Below are 17,962 nucleotides of genomic sequence, written 5' to 3'. Positions count from 1 at the left end.
ATGAGAGTCAAGAGGCCTGCTATGTGCCTCGCCTTTTTAAATTAAAATAAAATTAAATCTTGAAAGTAGTTACGCTCAAGGTGTTGGTAATATAATGGGTGGAAAGATGAGACTTGAAAGATCAGGGAAAGGTTGCAGTGAAGAAATGGTGTTGCTCAGGTGATGTTTATACTCGGGTCAGCCCGGTAGGTTTTGGGTATGGCACCGAGATAAAGTAAATGCTGTCGTCTGGGCTGAACTGCCTCCTCGCTTCATCCTGCATGTCTGGCAATCAGTCTTTGTAATTATTTATTGCAGGTGATGAAACTTGTATCTTCGTTGGGGCAGTTGACACTTCGGTAGCGGAATAAAAGTAAATCCAGATTTGAAAGTTCTGAACTATAGTCCCGCCAGTCTTGAATTTATCAATCACTTTGAAATGCAAGAAATTAAAATGGGACTTTGCCTGCTAGCATTTGCTGGGATTTATTTGTATGCATTTGGTAGATGTTGGTTTACATATTCACTCATAATTGAACGCTAGTAGTTGAATTCATTCTCAGTTCTGGCTTTAAAAAGCAGCTCTAGTAAATAAATAGGACGGATTACTGACCTGATCAACTTCTGCGTTTCCAAGCATCCCATAACTAAATTTGTCCTTCGTTTTAAAATTTGGAAATGTTGGTAAATAGGGAAAGAGAAAAAGTACCTTAGTCTTGGATTACACTGAACAAGGTTTTGCTGAATAGTTGGGACTCCTACCATGTGGGAAGAAACCTTCCGAGAAGGCCCTTCCTCCCTCCCTCCGTTCCTTTTCAGAGATTACGCACAGAAAATTTTAAATGAGTTTTTTCCTTTAAATAGTCTCTGTTAGGTGTGTGCCAGACTTCATTTATTTTGAAACTTGGTTCAATACTTTTTAAAAATACTTGGTTTAGTTTCCTTTTTAAAGCTATTTGCCATTGAGTGGTGTGGCTTGATTGGGTGTCATTCCTCAAAACAAAAGGTCACCAGTTCGATTCCCAGTCAGGGCACATGCCTGGGTTGCTGGTTTGGTTCCTGGTCAGGTGTGTATGGGAGGCAACCAATTGATGTTTCCCTCCCTTCTCCTTTCTCTGAAAATAAATAAATGCAATCTTAAAGACATTTGCCATTTTCTCTGCTAGGCTTTGATTAAAAATTTTTTTTTTGTTTTTGGTTTGGAAAATAGCTACGCTGATTCAGTTAGAATCTTTTAAACAGATAACCTCTGAATTGTAATAAATGAATGTTACTGGGAGAGACTTTTTTTGGCCTGTGATGAAATGCAGTGATGAGATTATTATAAAAATGTGTGTATTTTCTCCACTTTTGTTGCCGGTGGTGAGGGAGTGCGAACACTGGCCTGGGGTGTCAGAGCGTCCTTGTTTCTGTGAAATTCAGGATCTGTTTTCCTTAGGATGCAAGGGTCCTCCCTTACCCATCCTAACTTTCTCTCTCCAATTCTGCGTGTAGAGTCAGTCCCTTTCACTCCCTGGGAACGCATTGGCTTTGTAGCTTCTGAAGCATCTCCCAGGCTCAGGAAGAAGCGGCTGAGGCTGAATGGAGTCCCTGAGGTCTGGTTCCCACAGGGAATAGGCGCCCATGCTTTGGAGGGGCATGTCCTGGGCTGTTGGCCACTTTCCTGGTTTACAATCTCTTGGTCTTTCGTCACTGTGGCAGGACTCCAGCTGCTGCCTGACTCCATTGTGCCACTTCATTTGCCCTGCTGTCCCCTGTCTCTTGTTTGGGAATTGTTGAACAGGTAACATTTGAGCAGCGAAAGAGGTTCACTTGGTCTGTAAGTTACCTTTAGACATAACGAAAGATACCTTGATCTTAACTGGGTTGTCCAGAAGCAGTGCCCCTGTCTGACCTGTGGCTGAATGGCAGGATGGCAGAGCACAGCTTCGTATGTGGCACTGTCATAAAAGCAGCGCACTTAGTGGGTCGCCCCCGTGCTAATGCGCAGGGCGGGAGACGGGCTTTTGGTGTGTGCCGGCTCCTGGCTGTGATTGGTTGGTTGTGTGTTTTTCTCTGTTACCACTCCCACGGATCCGTAATGGATTTCCTGTGCTGGGTGACAAATGGAGAATTTCTTACACTGAATATACTGGCAGCATTGGCTAAATTTATACATGTGATAGCCAGCTTTATTTTTCTTTGAACTTCTTGACATAATTTCAGACTTACAGAGAAGAGTTGCAAGAATTCCCATGTATGTTTCACCCACATTTCTCAAATGTTAACATTTGCTTTATCCTTCTCTCGTTTCTTCCATGTATATACACACACATATCTTTATATCTAGTTTACACATTTTTTTAAGTGCCTGAGAGTAAATATGCAGTCATCTCTACTTCAGTGTGTATTTCCGAAAAACAAGGACAATTTCTTACATGGCCCACAGTGCCAGGATCAGAAATCAGAAATGAGCCTTTGACGTGATGCTGTTAGCTCATCGGTAGTTCCTGTTCGCATTTGCCAATTGTCCTTATAATGTTCTTTATATAAAAAAAAATCCCAGGTCGTGTGTCACATTAAGTTGTCTTTTGAATGAGAAACAGAACGGTGGTTCAGTCCGAATCCCAAACGTCGGCGGCACTGGCATTTTTGGAGCTTACGGGCTCCTCGTTTTGTAGTCTGTCCTCTGGCTTCGTGTTTGAGTGCTGCGCTGTGCCAAAGTGTCCAGCCTCCCTAATCTCGAGAAAGAGAATAAGGAGTGAGACTGCTGAGTGGAGATGGGGGAGGGACACAGCAGCCACACCTTCTCTGCTGGGAGCCCTGACGAGGGGCAGTGGGCAGTGGGCATGACCGCTGGCAGCTGGTGTGGAAGAATGCCGCTAGACTCCGGTCTCTCAGTTGAGTTCCTGTTTATCGGTGATGGGGGTGCTCCGTCTCTCATTCATCTTCTCCCTCTGTTTTGTTGTGAGTTCAAAACTGTAGCTTAGCGACCAACAGCAGATGAAGGTTTCTCTGGCATAGGTGTAAGTTATTTCCCCCTACGACCCCCCCCCCACCCCCAACTCCACCACCAGTGCGCGCGCGCGCACACACACACACAGGCTTTTTAAGTCTGGTTTCACAGCAGACCACTGGCCTCTCTGCCTGTGCTCCTTCATTATGAAGGTGTCCCAGCGAGGGAGTATTCCTTCTTCGTTATGTTGGTTACGTGGCCGCCCCTGGGAAATGAAAGCACGACGGCTGCCAGTGAGACCTGCAGTCAGACCGTCTAGGCGTGACTCCTGCCCTCACTCTCGACTGGTAGCTGGTAGCCCTTGGGCAGATAGCTCACCTTGGCTGGATCTGTACATGGGAATTTTGTGGAAATGAAATAAGACTTACTACTAACTACAAATTTGAAAATAATAAATTTGACATTTATGGGGTCCTGTGTGCCAGAACTGTGCTAAGTGCTTTGTAAAACACCGTTGATTCTGATGTGCATACTTCAAACTCTTTGGGCCACTTAAGCAATAACACATGTAATACTAGTATTTTTGATCGAGGTCTTTAATTTTTGTATTGAGCAGTTTGAAAGAGCAGGAGGTAGCTGAGGTTTTCAGTCACTGCTGGTGAGAGATCTGCTTTCTCCTTTGCTGATCCATTATCTCGTTCTTTGGGAATGGGATCTGTTAGGACGTTTTACCGGCTCTGCGCTCATTTCAGATTCTAGATATTAAGGAAATGGGAGTGGCGGCAGGAAATGGGCGCCAGCAGCTGGGAAACAAGTTTGTAACTTGATGTCAGTGAACTGGTCTTCACTCCTGAAAGACAAAATTACATGTAACTCATTGGAAGAGCAGGTGTCTCACCATTTTGTGGAAGTTTTTCCATTTGCGGGTGCATGTATACAGCTGTTGAGAGCTGTAACATTTTCCACTTGGCAGTTACCCAGTAAGCATTTTATTTTTAAAGTATGACATGGGCGTTCAAATTTTTTTTAAGTGCCCTACTTAAAGATCTGACACATAAGCTATAAGTCTGTACATTATTTAACTTAATCTCTCAAGTTCTCATGGGCAGGCCCATTTATCTGGGTTTTTTCCTCCTCTTTAATGTAACGCAGTGCACACGATACTGCAATATCCATTTGATCAGCTAACATCGTTTTATTTAAGTTTTACTTACTAATTTCAAAGGGAGTCTTACTCTGATTACTCTTGTGTATTTAAGCCAGTGAAGAAAAAGAAGATAAAACGAGAGGTTAAGATTCTGGAGAACCTTCGTGGTGGAACGAATATCATTAAGCTGATTGACACTGTGAAGGACCCTGTGGTAGGTGCCTGAAGGTTGGGGGAGAGTGAGTGTGAGAGTGTGTGTGTGTGTGAGAGAGAGAGAGAGAGAGAGACACACACACACACACACACACACACACACACACATAGAACCCAATATGATGAGACATACTACATAGTGAGGATGGTTGTGTTTGTCTTTCCTACCGAATGATTTTGAAAAACAGGAAATCATGGTGGCGCAGTGAGAAAACAGCCACCACCAGTCCTGTAGAACCTAAAAGTGTCTGCTATGTAGACAAATCCCTGTCCCAGATTGATTGCCTCACTATTTGGACTCATCTCAGCTATGCTTTTGCTGAGTATTTCTTTTAAGGCCTCGCTTTTCTCCCAGTCTGTGTGTAAGCTTGTTACTCCCGGTTAGCATCATTTTATCTCACCTCGAAGACTTGGGTTTACCCGAGGAAATACCAAGTACCCCATGTGGACACCCGGTGGGGGGCGCCGAGCAGGCCATAGGCCCACAGGCCAGGCCATTTGGGAGGCAAGCTGGCTGGTTCTCCTACTGGAGTTTAATTCCGCATCCACCGTTTGCATATGCTCACGTGGCATATGCAAAAACAGCTGAAATATGTTTTGTTAAAATGCTTAATTTGTACCCATTTTAGTGATGCTGCTTAATTTTTTTTTCTCTTCCCAGAAGTAACTTAACCTTAAGTGTTAATGATTAACTGAGGCTTTTTTTATATCACTTATACCACTTTCCGTCTCATTTCTGTTCTTTGCCTACCTCAAATACATCCCTGGTCTCCCACGGTAGCTTTTGTGTGTTTAAGAAGTAGGTCTTTGTATCCATCTGCTAAAGAAATCCTCGCAACAACGTAGCTAACGTGCGCCAGGCACTGCGGTGAGTGTCATTTACCCCTCACAACAGTCCGTGGGGTAGGTACTGTCACTGTATCACCACATTGTTCGGATACAGAAACCAGTCTACAGAGGGTAATAACTAACTGGCCCAAGATTGGAACTGAAGAATAAGGAAAAGTTTTTTAATTTGGTCCCTGTAAAGACTGAGAAGGATAGTTCTATTCTCAGACTGCATCTAATTGGCATTAAAAATATATCCCAGGCTGATCTGACCGGATTGATTTTGCAGTGACACAGAGCTTAGTGATAGCTGTCTTTCTGTTTCTGTAACTTCTTACTTAAGGGGTGTGTGTGTGTTACACGACGTATGACAAGTAAAACAAGTAAATCTAAGTGGATGAAACCAACAGGGAGCCCTCATCCCCTGGCTTAGAGAGGAACAAGCGTCCCCCCAACCTGTAGGGAGAGCCGGTGGTCTTGATGAAACCCCTTCCGCTTGGGGCTGGTGAGGAGTGCTCGGATCTGGCAGAGACCTGTGGCCAGTGGCCTCAGTGACTTCACCTGCGTCCTTCAGCGAAACTTCCCAGTCATAAAGCTCTCCAAGATGATGTTTTTCCTTTCTAGAGTGCTTTTAAGCTTCTGCTTTTCTCCCGATTTTGACAGCTTATTACTGACAATAAGGCAGGTAGAAGAATCAGCATTCTTCTGCCTCACTTAAGTAAACCTGTCATTTGAAAATCTGTGTTTCACACCAAGGAAATACTGACTATTTTGTACTCACTGAGTTAAAGATTACATTGCTTTAAAAATACTTGATTATATATGATTTTGGGGAACACATCTCTAATGGTCGCTGGCCAAGGACGTGATCTCACAGGGCTTACTGATAACTGTAGCTATTTTCCTCCTGGACCCCGAAAAGACCTGTGTTGTGGTCGGCAAATTGGACCTCTGCAGAGTATAAATCTTCACACAGTGTGCCAGGCCCGCCGGACAGGTTGGTCAGAGAATATATCTCTTTTAAAAAATAAACCAAAAAACCCCTTTATCAGAAATGTCAACCACTTAGAGAAGTGAATATGACGAGCCTGTCTGCACGCAGCTCTCAGCTTCAGCAGCCAGCCAGTGCCTGCCCACTGCATTCGTCCATTGGAGCCCCGCCCTCTTCCCCACCGCCCACTGTTATTTTGAAGCAAATTCCAGACATAAAATTTCAAGAGGATACTTTCTTACTAGTCTCTCCCTGGTGGATGAATCTTTTTCATCTAAGTGGGATCTGAGGATGGGCCAGTGCAACAGAAGCAAATTACATTTGTTGTTTGAATACTTAATAAGCATTCGTATTCTCTCTTGCAGTCAAAGACACCAGCTTTGGTATTCGAATATATCAATAATACAGATTTTAAGGTGCGTATATACTACTTCTTTCTGGTATGGGGGCTCATGGGGGTGGGGAGGTGGCTCACTACTGTTGATACTCTGGAACACAAGGGGGCAGAAAGGTCATTGGCGAGCGTAGGAGATAACAAACTGGATTCCTTCCAGCATGAGTACGGGATGCAGGGAAGGGGTCAGGGTTCTTGGATTCGGCGTTAATACTCAGCACCCTTTGCCTTGCTTTCTCTGGGAATAGCTGCCAGGCTGGGTCTCAGCTAAATGCCTCAGCTGTAACACCCCTGTTTAGCAGATTTAGGTAGATGTTAACTTTGATTGTCTTGGGAACCTTACATAGCTGATGGGAAGTGATGAACAGGGACAGGGCTCGTGTGAGAAGCAGCAATACATCGGGTTCAGACTCTGTGTGTTCGTGTACACTGCATACTGAGCAGAGGACACAGGAAAGCCCTACCCCGGGTTAGTTACATTTCTTATATTTACAATGTGTATTAACTTAGACTTTGAAATGTGCTTCTAAAAGCACGATTTTATAGCTGGTTTTTCATGAATTTGTTTTGCGACCTTAACTTGCAATAAGGTTTGGCAGCCAGGCGTATATGGGAATAGCAGAGCATAATGTGAAAACCAATACAAGAAGCAGAAAACTTGGTTAAATCAAAAGTGGTATTGATTTTTAGGGGCATTTAGAGACCCTTTAGGTGACGACGGCTTTGCCTTGTGATTTAGTTGCAGTGGAAGTTAGGGACAAAACCAAGTCACAGTCGAAATGTGCTGGTATCAGGAGTGACGCTTCTGGGTGAAAATAAAAGAGCCTTGTTCTCACATTTAATTTTTCTTAATCACTAAAACATCTGTAAGGCTAATTAGTGGAAAATAAGCTAAAGAGGGTATTATGACTTGTGAAACAATAAGCAAGTTTTATATACAGCGTAGCATTCCCCACGTGTAACAGATTTCCCTTGTTAGCCCGGTAGGGAACTCTAAAAAGCGGGGTATAGATTTGTTCATTAACCGGCATAGTAGCGCTTCGCTGGTAAAACACTGCTGGAATATGCGCTGACCTCCCTTTCACTATGAATGACCTGGTTTTTCAAGGGTGTGTGTGTTTCTTAAGAAACAGACGAGCTCTTTGAAACCAAACATTTTCCTACTACAGAACTTCCCAAGGCAGTCTTCATGGAGCTTCACAGGGACATCCCTCAGTTTTAAATGCCTCTGCTTCCTAATGAGTTTTCACCAACTGCCCAGCCACACGTGTAACTTTCACTCCAGCATATTGTGTTTCTTACACTGATGGGATGGTTTAACAACATGTAGAAGGTCAGTTTTTGATTCCCTAGAGAACGCTGACTTAAAAAGGGACGTTTTGATGGCACGCACTCTCCCGGAGCTTTCTTTAAAAGGTTCACGGGAACTTAATGTTTTTAGGGGCTCGCCCCCCTGAAAACGTCTCCGTGTTAGCCTCCCTGCTGCGTATTTGCTGTGGTATAGAACTCCAGGTCCCAACTAATGATTTCCCCGGAATTTTGAAGAGACCGTTCTACTCTTCCCACTGACGCCGTTCTGGCTTCATCTGACGGGGCCTGGCTTCTGTTCTTCCAAACACTCGTGGGCTCTGTCTCCGTTCTCAGTCTCTGAAGTTTCCCAGCGACGAGCTTTCACAGGGGCGCTCGTCTTTCGTCCTGGACCCTCACTGGGCTCTTTTAGTCTAGAAACTCATGTCCTTCCGTTCTGGGAAAGTATTTTTAATGTGCTTTGATGTTCTCCCCTTTTTCCTTTGTTCCCACCCCTTGAACGCGTTTGGATGTGAGGCCTCCTGTCTGAGACCTCTGCGCCCTTTGAAAGAGTGTCCCGCTCTTTTCTGTTCTCTGTAGTATCTTGTATTTTCTCGCTGAGACCGTGTTTCTGTTTCCCTGTTTTCTTCTTCATGTCTCTTGTTTTCCTTCCAAATTCCTTTTTTGGAGTGTTTCTGGTTTTGTTCTCTGTTCTATTTATCTGAAATGTTATGGTTTTGAGTGTCTGCTCATATTTTGGAGCAATGAAGCTACTGAGGAGGGACTGTCAGCTCCTGGCCCTAGGACGCAAGCCTGGCTGCTGGCATCTCGGTGGCCGCCGCTGAGGAGGGCTGAGGGGTGTCACGTGGGCTGTCCCTTGCTCCCTGTTTTAGTGCGTGTGTGTGTGTGTGTGTGTGTTAGGATTTTATTTGTTTAGAGAGAGGAGAAGAGAGAGACAGAAACATCTGTGTGAGAGAGAGACATGGATCAGTTGCCTCTCAGATGTGCAGCCGAATCCACAACCCAGGCATGTGTCCTGACCGGGAATTGAACCCGAGGCTGTGTGCTTTGCGGAGGGTGGGGCGGGGGGTGGGGGGGCACACCCAACCAGCTGAGCTCACCACATGGGTCAGGGCACAGGTGTTGTTTTTGTTTGTTTTTCTGTTTCATTCTGTTTCCCCTGCTATGTTTTATTAATTTATGATTTTCTTTCTTCCTTAATTCTTTTCTTTCTTGAGTTTTCACTTTTTTTCCTCTTAATTTCTTGAGGTAACAACGCCTTACTTGTCTCCTGTCTTGATTGGTGGTGAGTCTATAAACCTCAAGCACCATTTTAGCGTATTTCATGGTTATGGAACTCACTTCTGCATTCAAAATAGAAGTACAAATTCCAGACTGTGGGTTTGGTTTTTTCTCCCCAAACTTTTTGCCTGGAAAATTTTTAGACCTACTGAAAATTGGAGAGAGTAGCGCAGTCCGTACCCTTACATTATTCACCTAGATTTATCAGCTAATATTTTGCCACGTTTGCATTTATTTCCCCCATCCCCTCTACACTGCCCTTTTTATCTCTAGCTCTCTTTGCTGACGCCATCTTAAAGTTGCAGACACCACGATACTTCACTCTTGAATATATTAGCATTGGAACTAGGTAGGACATTTTCTTTCGTAACCACAATACTGTTAGTACACTTAAAAATTTTAATATTTACACAGTAATGACATCGAACAGACGGTATATAGTCCATATTAAAAGTTTCCCAGAAACGATTGTTTGGGAATATCCTTTGTGGTTGTGAGTATATGATCCAGGATCCACTTGGTTTAAAAAAAAAAAAAGTTCAGCGCTCTCCCTGTTAGGAGCTTGCCCAGGCCTTTCCTGGCCGCATCCCCATCTCCCCGAGTGTTTCCTCACCCTTCTCTCTCCTGCGCTCCAAGGGCCACTCTGCCTCGTTCCTTGACCCCATTTCCTCCATGGCTTGCTTCTTCTGCCTCTGTGATTTTCAAAACAAACTTCTTCTTGTACTTTGAAAAAAATTAAACTAAAATAAATAAATAAATACTTTTATTATTGATTCCTAATTCGATTGTACTGTGTCCAGAGAAGATGATCAATATAATGTTGACTATTTGGAATTTGGTACATGGTCAGTTTTTATATTAAGCTTGTTAATTTAGTTCATATCTTTTATGGCCTTACTCATTTTTTCCCTTGATACTACATTTTATGGTAGAGGTACTGTTTTGGTTAATTTCTCCTTGAAATCATCAGTTATAACACTTCATACGTGTCAAAGTGATAGTGAAAGATACATGGTAATACTTAGAACAAAAGACAAAACTTCAAAACAAAGCAGTAGGAAAAGCCAGTCTCTAAAAGTTGAAGTGAATAGTTACCGAAAACTCCCAACTCCAAATTGTCTCAAAGAGGGTAAGGTGCCTTTTTGAAGTAGAAGTATTGTAATTTCTTCTCCTTTTTAAGATTTAAAAAAATATTTTTTATTTGTTTATTTTTAGAGAGAAGGGAAGGGAGAGAGAAAGGGAGAGAAACATCAACATGTGGTTGCCTCTCACGTGCCCCGAACTGGACACCTGGCCTGCAACCCAGGCCTGTGCCCTGACTGGGAATCGAACTGGTGATCCTCTGGTTCCCAGGCTGGCACTCAATCCACTGAGCCACACCAGCCAGGGCAAAATGTCGTTATTTCTGTTGAGACATGCTTCTCAGTTTTCTATGCCTTTGAAAAGTATCAATAAAAATGAATATACATTTTAAGTATGTGTCCCTTGGACACTTTGGGGATTGGTAAGACATTCCAAATGCTCCACCTGGAGAAGGTGGTATTGATCTGTGGAGAATTTCTGCATCACACAGGGGTGGGCCCTGACTACTGATTTGCTCTGCTTCCTTAATTTCTAAAAATGTTGACCTCGGTTCTGTTCTGGATCTTGGGGTCAGGGGTGAGCAGTGCCAAACCTGCACTGAACATCTTTCACTCTCCCTTTCTGTCCCACTCCCCCCCGCTTTTTCTTGTCCCTGTGGGGGGCCCCCTGGAACCCCTGTGCGTAGACTGAGCTGTGTATGTCAGAGGTGTGCAAGCCCTCTGTCCAGGGCGAGAGTTGCTGTGTTGGTGATTGCCACACATGGCTGGGGACCTGCTGACAGTGGGAAATCCTCCCAAATGACAGCTGCTGGGCGTGAGGCTCTGGAATCTGTAGTGGACCATCCTGTTGTTGACCCGGAACTGGAGGCGGTGGACCCGTCTGCATGGAACAGCAGGAGTGAGGCCGCTTGGGGCCGTTCCTCTCTGGGTGCTGGCTTTAGCCTACAGAGGCTCTGAGTCTGTCGATGGAATTGTGTTTTTCTCATTCTCCTCCTCAGACTTCCTGAGATTAATTTAAGTAAAAGTCCCAGGAAGCTTCCGCCTTGGGCCCTCTAAGCAGTCCTGGAGTAGTTTCCAGGGAGGCGCCGGTGTGCTTGCAGCTTCGGGGCCAAGCTAGGGTTGGTGCCTAGTTCTTCCACAGCACCCTTGTAATCTGCCGGGAAGCGTGGGCTTGTTTTGGTTTTGATAAGACAATTACTTTATGAAAATGTAAGAAAAGCTAACATCCTGCCAGCGTTTTGCAGTTGTTTGGTTAGTGAGGTTCTCCACGTAGCTGGCTAAGAAGAGTGGAGAGAGAGTTCGGTTGTCGTGGAGTTTCCCTTTCTCGTTCGTCAGGGTCTCTTGGTGCCTCTGTTTTTTTGGAAGACAGTTTTTATTTTGTTCCGTTCACTAGAACATCATCAGAGACAAGCAGTGTTCAACTGCCTTCTGTGTGCAGGGAGAGGACCGCCGTACTTCGTGCAACACGCAGGTGCGTGAGCGCTTAGGGTCTGGACCCAGTTGTGTGTTAGATCCTTGACGTAGCTGGTGGAGGGAAAGGTCAGAGATCTTGACCCACCAAAGCGGTGACTGCCACCGGCCGCCACAGTACTCGGGGACATTGGCCTGGGGTTCTGGGATGAGAGCAGAGCGAGGCAGCGTCTTGTTCATGTTGGAGTGCGAACTTACCTTGATCACCCACCCCCCGGGGTTGCTGCCAGTGTGAGTGAGGAATGTTACCCCAGGGACCCTGCTGCTGCAGTGGCCTGCGAACAGGGGTTCAGCTCTTTGGCGTCTGGATGGGGGTGGGTTTGCCTTTATGGGCAAGAGGGAGGGGCATGGGGACACTGGGGAGGGGGATAATGGAGGTGGCAAACCCAGGCTTGTTTGATCAGAGCGGGGGACCCCTGGGGTCTGCGGTGGAGACAGCTCTGAAGGTTGGAGGCAACTGAACTGTGGACCCTGGCGAGTCCTGCATTTTAGCCCAGGTGGTAAAACGCTACAGATGCTATTTGGTCTCCTACCCAGAGCTCCTGAGAAGTAAAAGTCCATGCCAGCCTGTCATTCAGGGCTTTGGAGCACAGTAGGCCTGACCGCTATATTCAACTAGTGTTTTTGTACTACATAAAATTGGTACTCATTGGAGTAGCTAGAAATCCTATATTGTCGGTCCAAGGCCATTTATTTTGATGCCTTAGGCCAGAGGTGTCCAACCTTTCAGCATCTCTGCGCCACACTGGAAGATGAGTTACTGTCTCGGGTCACACATTAAATACACTCATTGCAACACGTAATCACACAAATCTCATAAATGGTTTTTTTAAATATTTTATTTATTTATTTATTTTAGAAGGAGGGGAAGGAGAGAAACATCAGTGTGTGGTGGCCTCTCAGGAGCCCCCCACCAGGGACCTGGCCCTTGGCCCAGGCGTGTGCCCTGACTCGTAAACGAACCTGCAACCTTTTGGTTTGCAGGCCTGTGCTCGATTCACTGAGCTACACCAGCCAGGACAAAAAAAATCTCATGATGTTTTAAATAAATTTATGATTTTGTGTTGGGCCGCATTCACAGCCATCCCGGGCTGCAGGTCAGACACCCCTGCTAGACCATTACCCAGATGCTTGGTATAGATACCGCATGACATGAGAAGAAAGCCTTCCCCAGATGAAAGTCCAGATAGAGAAATAGCCCACAGTTGTTTTCGGGATGCAAAGTACCCTCGCCCTGAGGGTGAGAGCATGCTGCTTTCACCCACGTGGCCTGCTTACTGACTTCAGGTTCAACTTGGCATAGTCTCTGGGAGTGATCTCCCTAACTCTCAGAGGAGGAGCCGATTCTACACGCAAACAGATGGTAATCTTCGGTTTGGTTCTGTACATACAGGTTGGGGTTGTGTTGGAGGAGAACAAAAACTTGGGTTTTGGGCTGTTATGCAGTTGAATCTCCCGAGCAGAAGTGGTGGCATGTCCGGTTGGTGCCGGTCAGCCCCCCTGGGGGAGCAGCCCCCAGGCGCCAGCAGCAGCGTGTGCGCTGGAATGGATGTTTTCACTCCCTTGGTGCCCTGAGCCAGCCCTGCTCAAGGTTGAGGAAATTAGGTATCCTTGCTAAGCTGGGGGGGGAAGCACTCTAATTTAAAGGGGGACCTTTGAAAGAAAGGGGTCCTGGTGTTCTTAGGAAATGTTAAATATGATTTTTAGCAAATTAAAAATTATTTTGAACATAATATATTTACACGGATCTGAAATATGAAATGCTTTATATGCAGTCAAAGTCTCCTTTATCCCCGAGTCCCCACTGTCCTCTGCGCGCCCCCCACCCCTTTACACAGACACCGTTCTCGGTCCTTGGAGAGATCTGTGTATTGCTTGAGTCTTGCGATAGAGAAACAAAATGTATTTCATAAAGGTGTGTGCTGTTTAATTTCATAGAAAGTGCTGACGGGGAAAGAGATTTACTTGGAATTGATTATCAACAGTAATAGGAGAGTTTCTGACAAGAGTTTGTGGTCTTAGTGAACCTGGGTTCATAAATGGTACTTTACCTCTTAGAAATTGAAATTAAAAAAAAAATCCCAGTGGGTGGGTCTTTGGATTATCCATAATGAAAACTTTCATTCGTGTGTCGGTTTTTAACATTCCACTCCACCACTCCTTTTTCCCTCTCCCTAAAACATCGGTTCTTTAGTTCTCATCAACAGTGCCTGTGAAGTGTTCTTTTTCCAGCCTGGGGTTGGTTTTGGGGGAGTGGAGGGCATAGATTTTTTCATCTCTTGCCTTTTCTAAATGCTGTGGCAGTTCCTTTTCCTTGTGTTTCTCTCACGAGCAGATTGGCTGCCTTGCCGCTGTCTTACCGCACGGGCCAGTGAAGTTTCTCGGGTTCCTCTACCGTGGGGACTGTGCTCTCTAAAGTGTGCTGGGGTGCTGCCGTGGGGTCAGCCTTCGTGCCGTGCCGCTGGGCCCCTGGGCTTTGCCGCCACTGTAGTGCGGTTGTGGGTGTTAGAACCGGGGGGGGCATTAAACACATATCCAAAGGGTCCAGCTTGGAATAAATGTTTCCCCCCCTGGCATTCCTTTCTTTTTTTTCTTTTGAAGACTGAAGTATTAGACCTTCGTGTTAGTCTCTGTCCTCATTTGTTACAGGTCAGGGAGTAAAACGTTTGGGATACTTTAGTGACTCAAGCATTAAGTTTACAGAGAATAATGACCAACATTTAGGATGACAAGATGCAATGACACTAAATTAAACTTCTGTTTTCTGAAATCTGTTTCAGCAACTTTACCAGATCCTGACAGACTTTGATATCCGGTTTTATATGTATGAACTACTTAAAGTAAGTGGCATTCATAAACAGTGAATTTTTTTCAGGCTTATTCATTAAAGGAGAAGTTTTTGAGAGAACAAAAAACTCAAGCGGGATATTTCTTGACACCCAGAGTATTTAGTGAGGTGTTCTTCCTTTTGGTTTGTTTTTTGAGCTGCTTCCCATGAGGCCTCCACCGTGGGATCTTCACAGAGAAACTCACTAGTGGCCCTGAGAAGTACGGCCAAGTCCAGCGGTACCAGGGACATTCTACCAGACATAGAACCTCCCTCTTCAGAGCTCTGTCCCTTGCTTGGATTTTCCTTTGGCTGCGTAATTAATACTTACTGGTTTTTACTGCATTACAAACCACCCAAACTTAATGACTTCTTAAAAATAATGTGTTATTTCTCACGATTCTGTCAGTCAGCTGGCTGAGTCCTTTGGTCTGGGATAACTTAACTGGTGCCAGTTGGTTAAGCTGCTCCAGGATGGCCTCATTCACAAAACTGCGATGGCCGCTGGGGCAGCTGAGGCCTCATCCTCCCGGAGGCAAGCCAGGCTGCTTCCTGGGCCGGTCTCGGGGCTCCTGGCAGCAAGAGAGGGCTAACCTTGACGTGTATGCGCTTTTGAAGCCCCTGCTGGGTCATGTTTGCTAATTGTTGGCCAGAGCAGGTCACGTGGCCAGGCCTAGCCTCAAAGGGTGAGAAGTAGACGCCACTTCTCGCTGGGCTGAGCGCTGGCGTCACATTGTGGCGGGGACGTGCACACCGGGATGGCGGACATTCGTGGCTCTTTTTCTTGGCCATCTATTGGAATCCCCTTACATGAGACAACGTAACCTCTAGTCCTGGCTAGTTAACCTTGACATGTAGGGAGAGGTGATGGGTGGACCTTCTAGGAGGCTTACTAACCCTAACATTGAAATTTTCAAGTGTTACTACTGATCGATGGAGAAATGATCTCTCTTAGTTTGTCTAGGTAAAGAACTCTAAAAAGGTTTGTAAAGTGGAATAGGCCAATGGTTCTGAAGTTTTTTAGTGTCATGGATCACTAAAAATATAATGAAATCACCCCAGAAATGCATGTGTAAATATACAGAGTTACTTCAAGTTTTAGGGAAGGTGCAGATCTCAAATTAAGAACCTCCGAAAGACCATAGAAGTGATTCGAGTGTTGGTATCATTGAAGGAAGTTGCCAGGATTGGAGTTTTGATTGGATCATGAATAGTTGCTGGGACCCGATACCGAGTCAGGGTAAGGCTGAGCGTTAGGGAGCGGGGTTTCGAAGACTCGCTCTGGGAGGTGAGTGCGTGTGCTTGCAGGCACTTGCACAAACCCCTTACCGTTAAAGCCCAGGTGGTGGAATGAAAGGTTTGCCCTTACGTCTAAGGGTCTTTAGTCAGTAAGATCAGAAAGATGAAGAAGGCAGAGCTCAATTTATCCCACTTCCTGTCCTCTCTGGACGGAATTGAAGGCCTTGGGCGGGCGGTGGGGGTGGGGGGATCTGAATTGCCGGGGCCCTGTGACCTGTGGGCCACCCAGTCCCGGGAGGTGCTTTTCAGAGACACCCGTGCATTCACCCGTGACAGCTGCAGTCCAGGTCCCACAAGTGATTGTTCTTTTAAAGTGAGCTGTTAGATGTTGTGGCAGGCTGGCACACGGAAGGTGAGGCTTGGACCTAGCCCAGTTGTCCCTAGACCAGGTAGAGCCATCCGCACACTGCGGTCTCACAGGCTGGCCATTCAGGTGGCGCTCGTGTCCAGCGGGCGTCCTCTCTGTCGTCTGGGGCAGCAGCTAGGCGGTCAGGGCGTGCTTGCTGCTAGTGAGGCACGGAAGCCCAGGTGGAACTTGGAAAACGCCTTTTGTGCTTAGTGGTGAGAAACTACCAGATTTTAAACGGAAAGAATTCCCCAAGGAATTTAAAAGCATGTCTGTAGCTCCACAGGGAGTCTGACAAGAACCTTGGCAAGAGAACTACTTCCCTTCCTGAATTTGTTCAGCCTTTGTTTTCATCAGGTGTTTTTCACGTCCCAGGTATTGGAATCTTAATTCACTGGGGCCAAGACTAGGCAGAATAACCAAAGGAACACTTGCTAGATTGTGCCTTTGGGGGGAAAGCAGGGATGGAGAAGAGGGAATAGTTCAGCTCGTTGAAAGCGGAGAGGCTGAGGGCAAGTGCTGCGGAGGGATTGCTGGTGACTCACTGAGTCGAGCAGAGCCTGCTCTGATTCCGAGTCAGAGAGTTCTGTCCCCAGGAGCCCTGGTCGCTTACGGCACTGCCACACAGCCACTGTGGCGTCCTGCTGCAGCTTTGCTGTAAAACGCGACGCAGAAAAAATTGATGTGAGGTAGAACCTCCGCAAGTGAAGTGAACGAATCTGCAGTATACAGGTGTTTGGATTTTGTGGAAGTGAAACCTGTACCCAAAGCTAAACAGAACTGTGCTGTCTAGTATAGCAGCACGTAGTCGACCTGAAAGTTCGGTTCCTTAGCTACACTGTTCCCATTTCAAGTCCCTAGTGGCCTCATGTGGCATGCGGACAGTGTGGATACAGAATGTTTCTGTCATTGCAGGAAGTTCTCCTGGACAGGGCTGGTGGTGAATACTATGAATACCCCAAAGTGCTCTCTTGTGCCCCTTCTATTCATTATCCCCTGCCCTGAACATTATATTTTCACTTCTACCTTCATAGTTTAGTTCTGCTGGTTCTTTATTTTTTTTCAGATTTTATTTATTTTTAGAGAGGGAGGGAGGGAGAGGAACACTGTGCAAGAGAATCTTCAGTAGGTTGCCTCTCACACGCCCCCGTCCGGGGACCTGGCCCACAACCCAGACGTGTGCCTGACCAGGAATCAAACCGACGACCTTTTGGTTTGCAGGACAACCCTCAACCCATACCTGTCAGGGCAGTTCTGCCTGTTCTTCACCTTCATGTAAACAGCATCAGACACGTATACTCTTGTGCCTAGGGAAAAAGCAAATTTGCTTATGCCTGGGATGCTGATGCTAGGGATAACTGGCTAACGTCTTCCCTCCCACGTAGAGATGCCTAGTGCACTGCCTTTGCTAGTGTAGCCCAGTGGTTCTCAGTCAGGGCAGCCTCGTCCCCCAGAGGGTGTTGGGCAGTCTGAAGCTATTTGTGCTGGTTGCAGTTGGAGGGGCGCTACTGTAATCTGGTAAGTAGCGGCCAGGGATTCCGCTCAGTATCCCACAGGGTGCAGGAGAGCTCCCCACCGCGAAGAATTGTCCGGCCCAAAATGTCAACAGTGCTGAGGCTGAGAAGCTCTAATCTTGTCCCATGGCCATCTCCACCAAACCACTCAGTGTCAAGCACATAGTAGGTACCATAAGATTACGGGTTGCTGTTATTGTTTAAGGGAGTATGTTATGGGACTCATGTAGGCTTCAAGGGCTTTTTAACAAGCCAACGGGCCTAACATTGAAATTTATGAAAATCGTTACATTGTATAAGAAAAGGAAGATTTCGGAGCAGATATTTTAATTATTTGAAACAAAACCC

At 45.9% G+C, this 17,962-nt stretch overlaps 1 protein-coding gene across 5 annotated transcripts in view; it reads left to right on the top strand.

Annotated features, from left to right (window-relative positions):
- Positions 1 to 17,962, top strand: part of CSNK2A2 (casein kinase 2 alpha 2) — a 35,721-nt gene that overhangs the window by 5,673 nt on the left and 12,086 nt on the right. For 4 of the 5 annotated variants that reach the window (XR_008425664.2, XM_053914748.1, XM_053914752.2 and 1 more), the window contains exons 3-5: positions 4,174 to 4,275; positions 6,459 to 6,509; positions 14,409 to 14,468. Coding sequence is in view for 4 of the 5 variants with exons in the window: in XM_053914748.1 (XP_053770723.1) it covers positions 4,174 to 4,275; positions 6,459 to 6,509; positions 14,409 to 14,468 (213 nt within the window). In the remaining variant the exon portion in view is untranslated. The remainder of the gene's footprint in view (positions 1 to 4,173; positions 4,276 to 6,458; positions 6,510 to 14,408; positions 14,469 to 17,962) is intronic. The other variant, XM_053914751.2, reaches the window with a different exon arrangement.

This window comes from Desmodus rotundus, chromosome 12, assembly GCF_022682495.2.
Source record: "Desmodus rotundus isolate HL8 chromosome 12, HLdesRot8A.1, whole genome shotgun sequence".
Classification (NCBI taxonomy): domain Eukaryota; kingdom Metazoa; phylum Chordata; class Mammalia; order Chiroptera; family Phyllostomidae; genus Desmodus; species Desmodus rotundus.
Note: the sequence above shows the minus strand (reverse complement) of the source record. Positions and strands in the feature narration are given on the sequence as shown.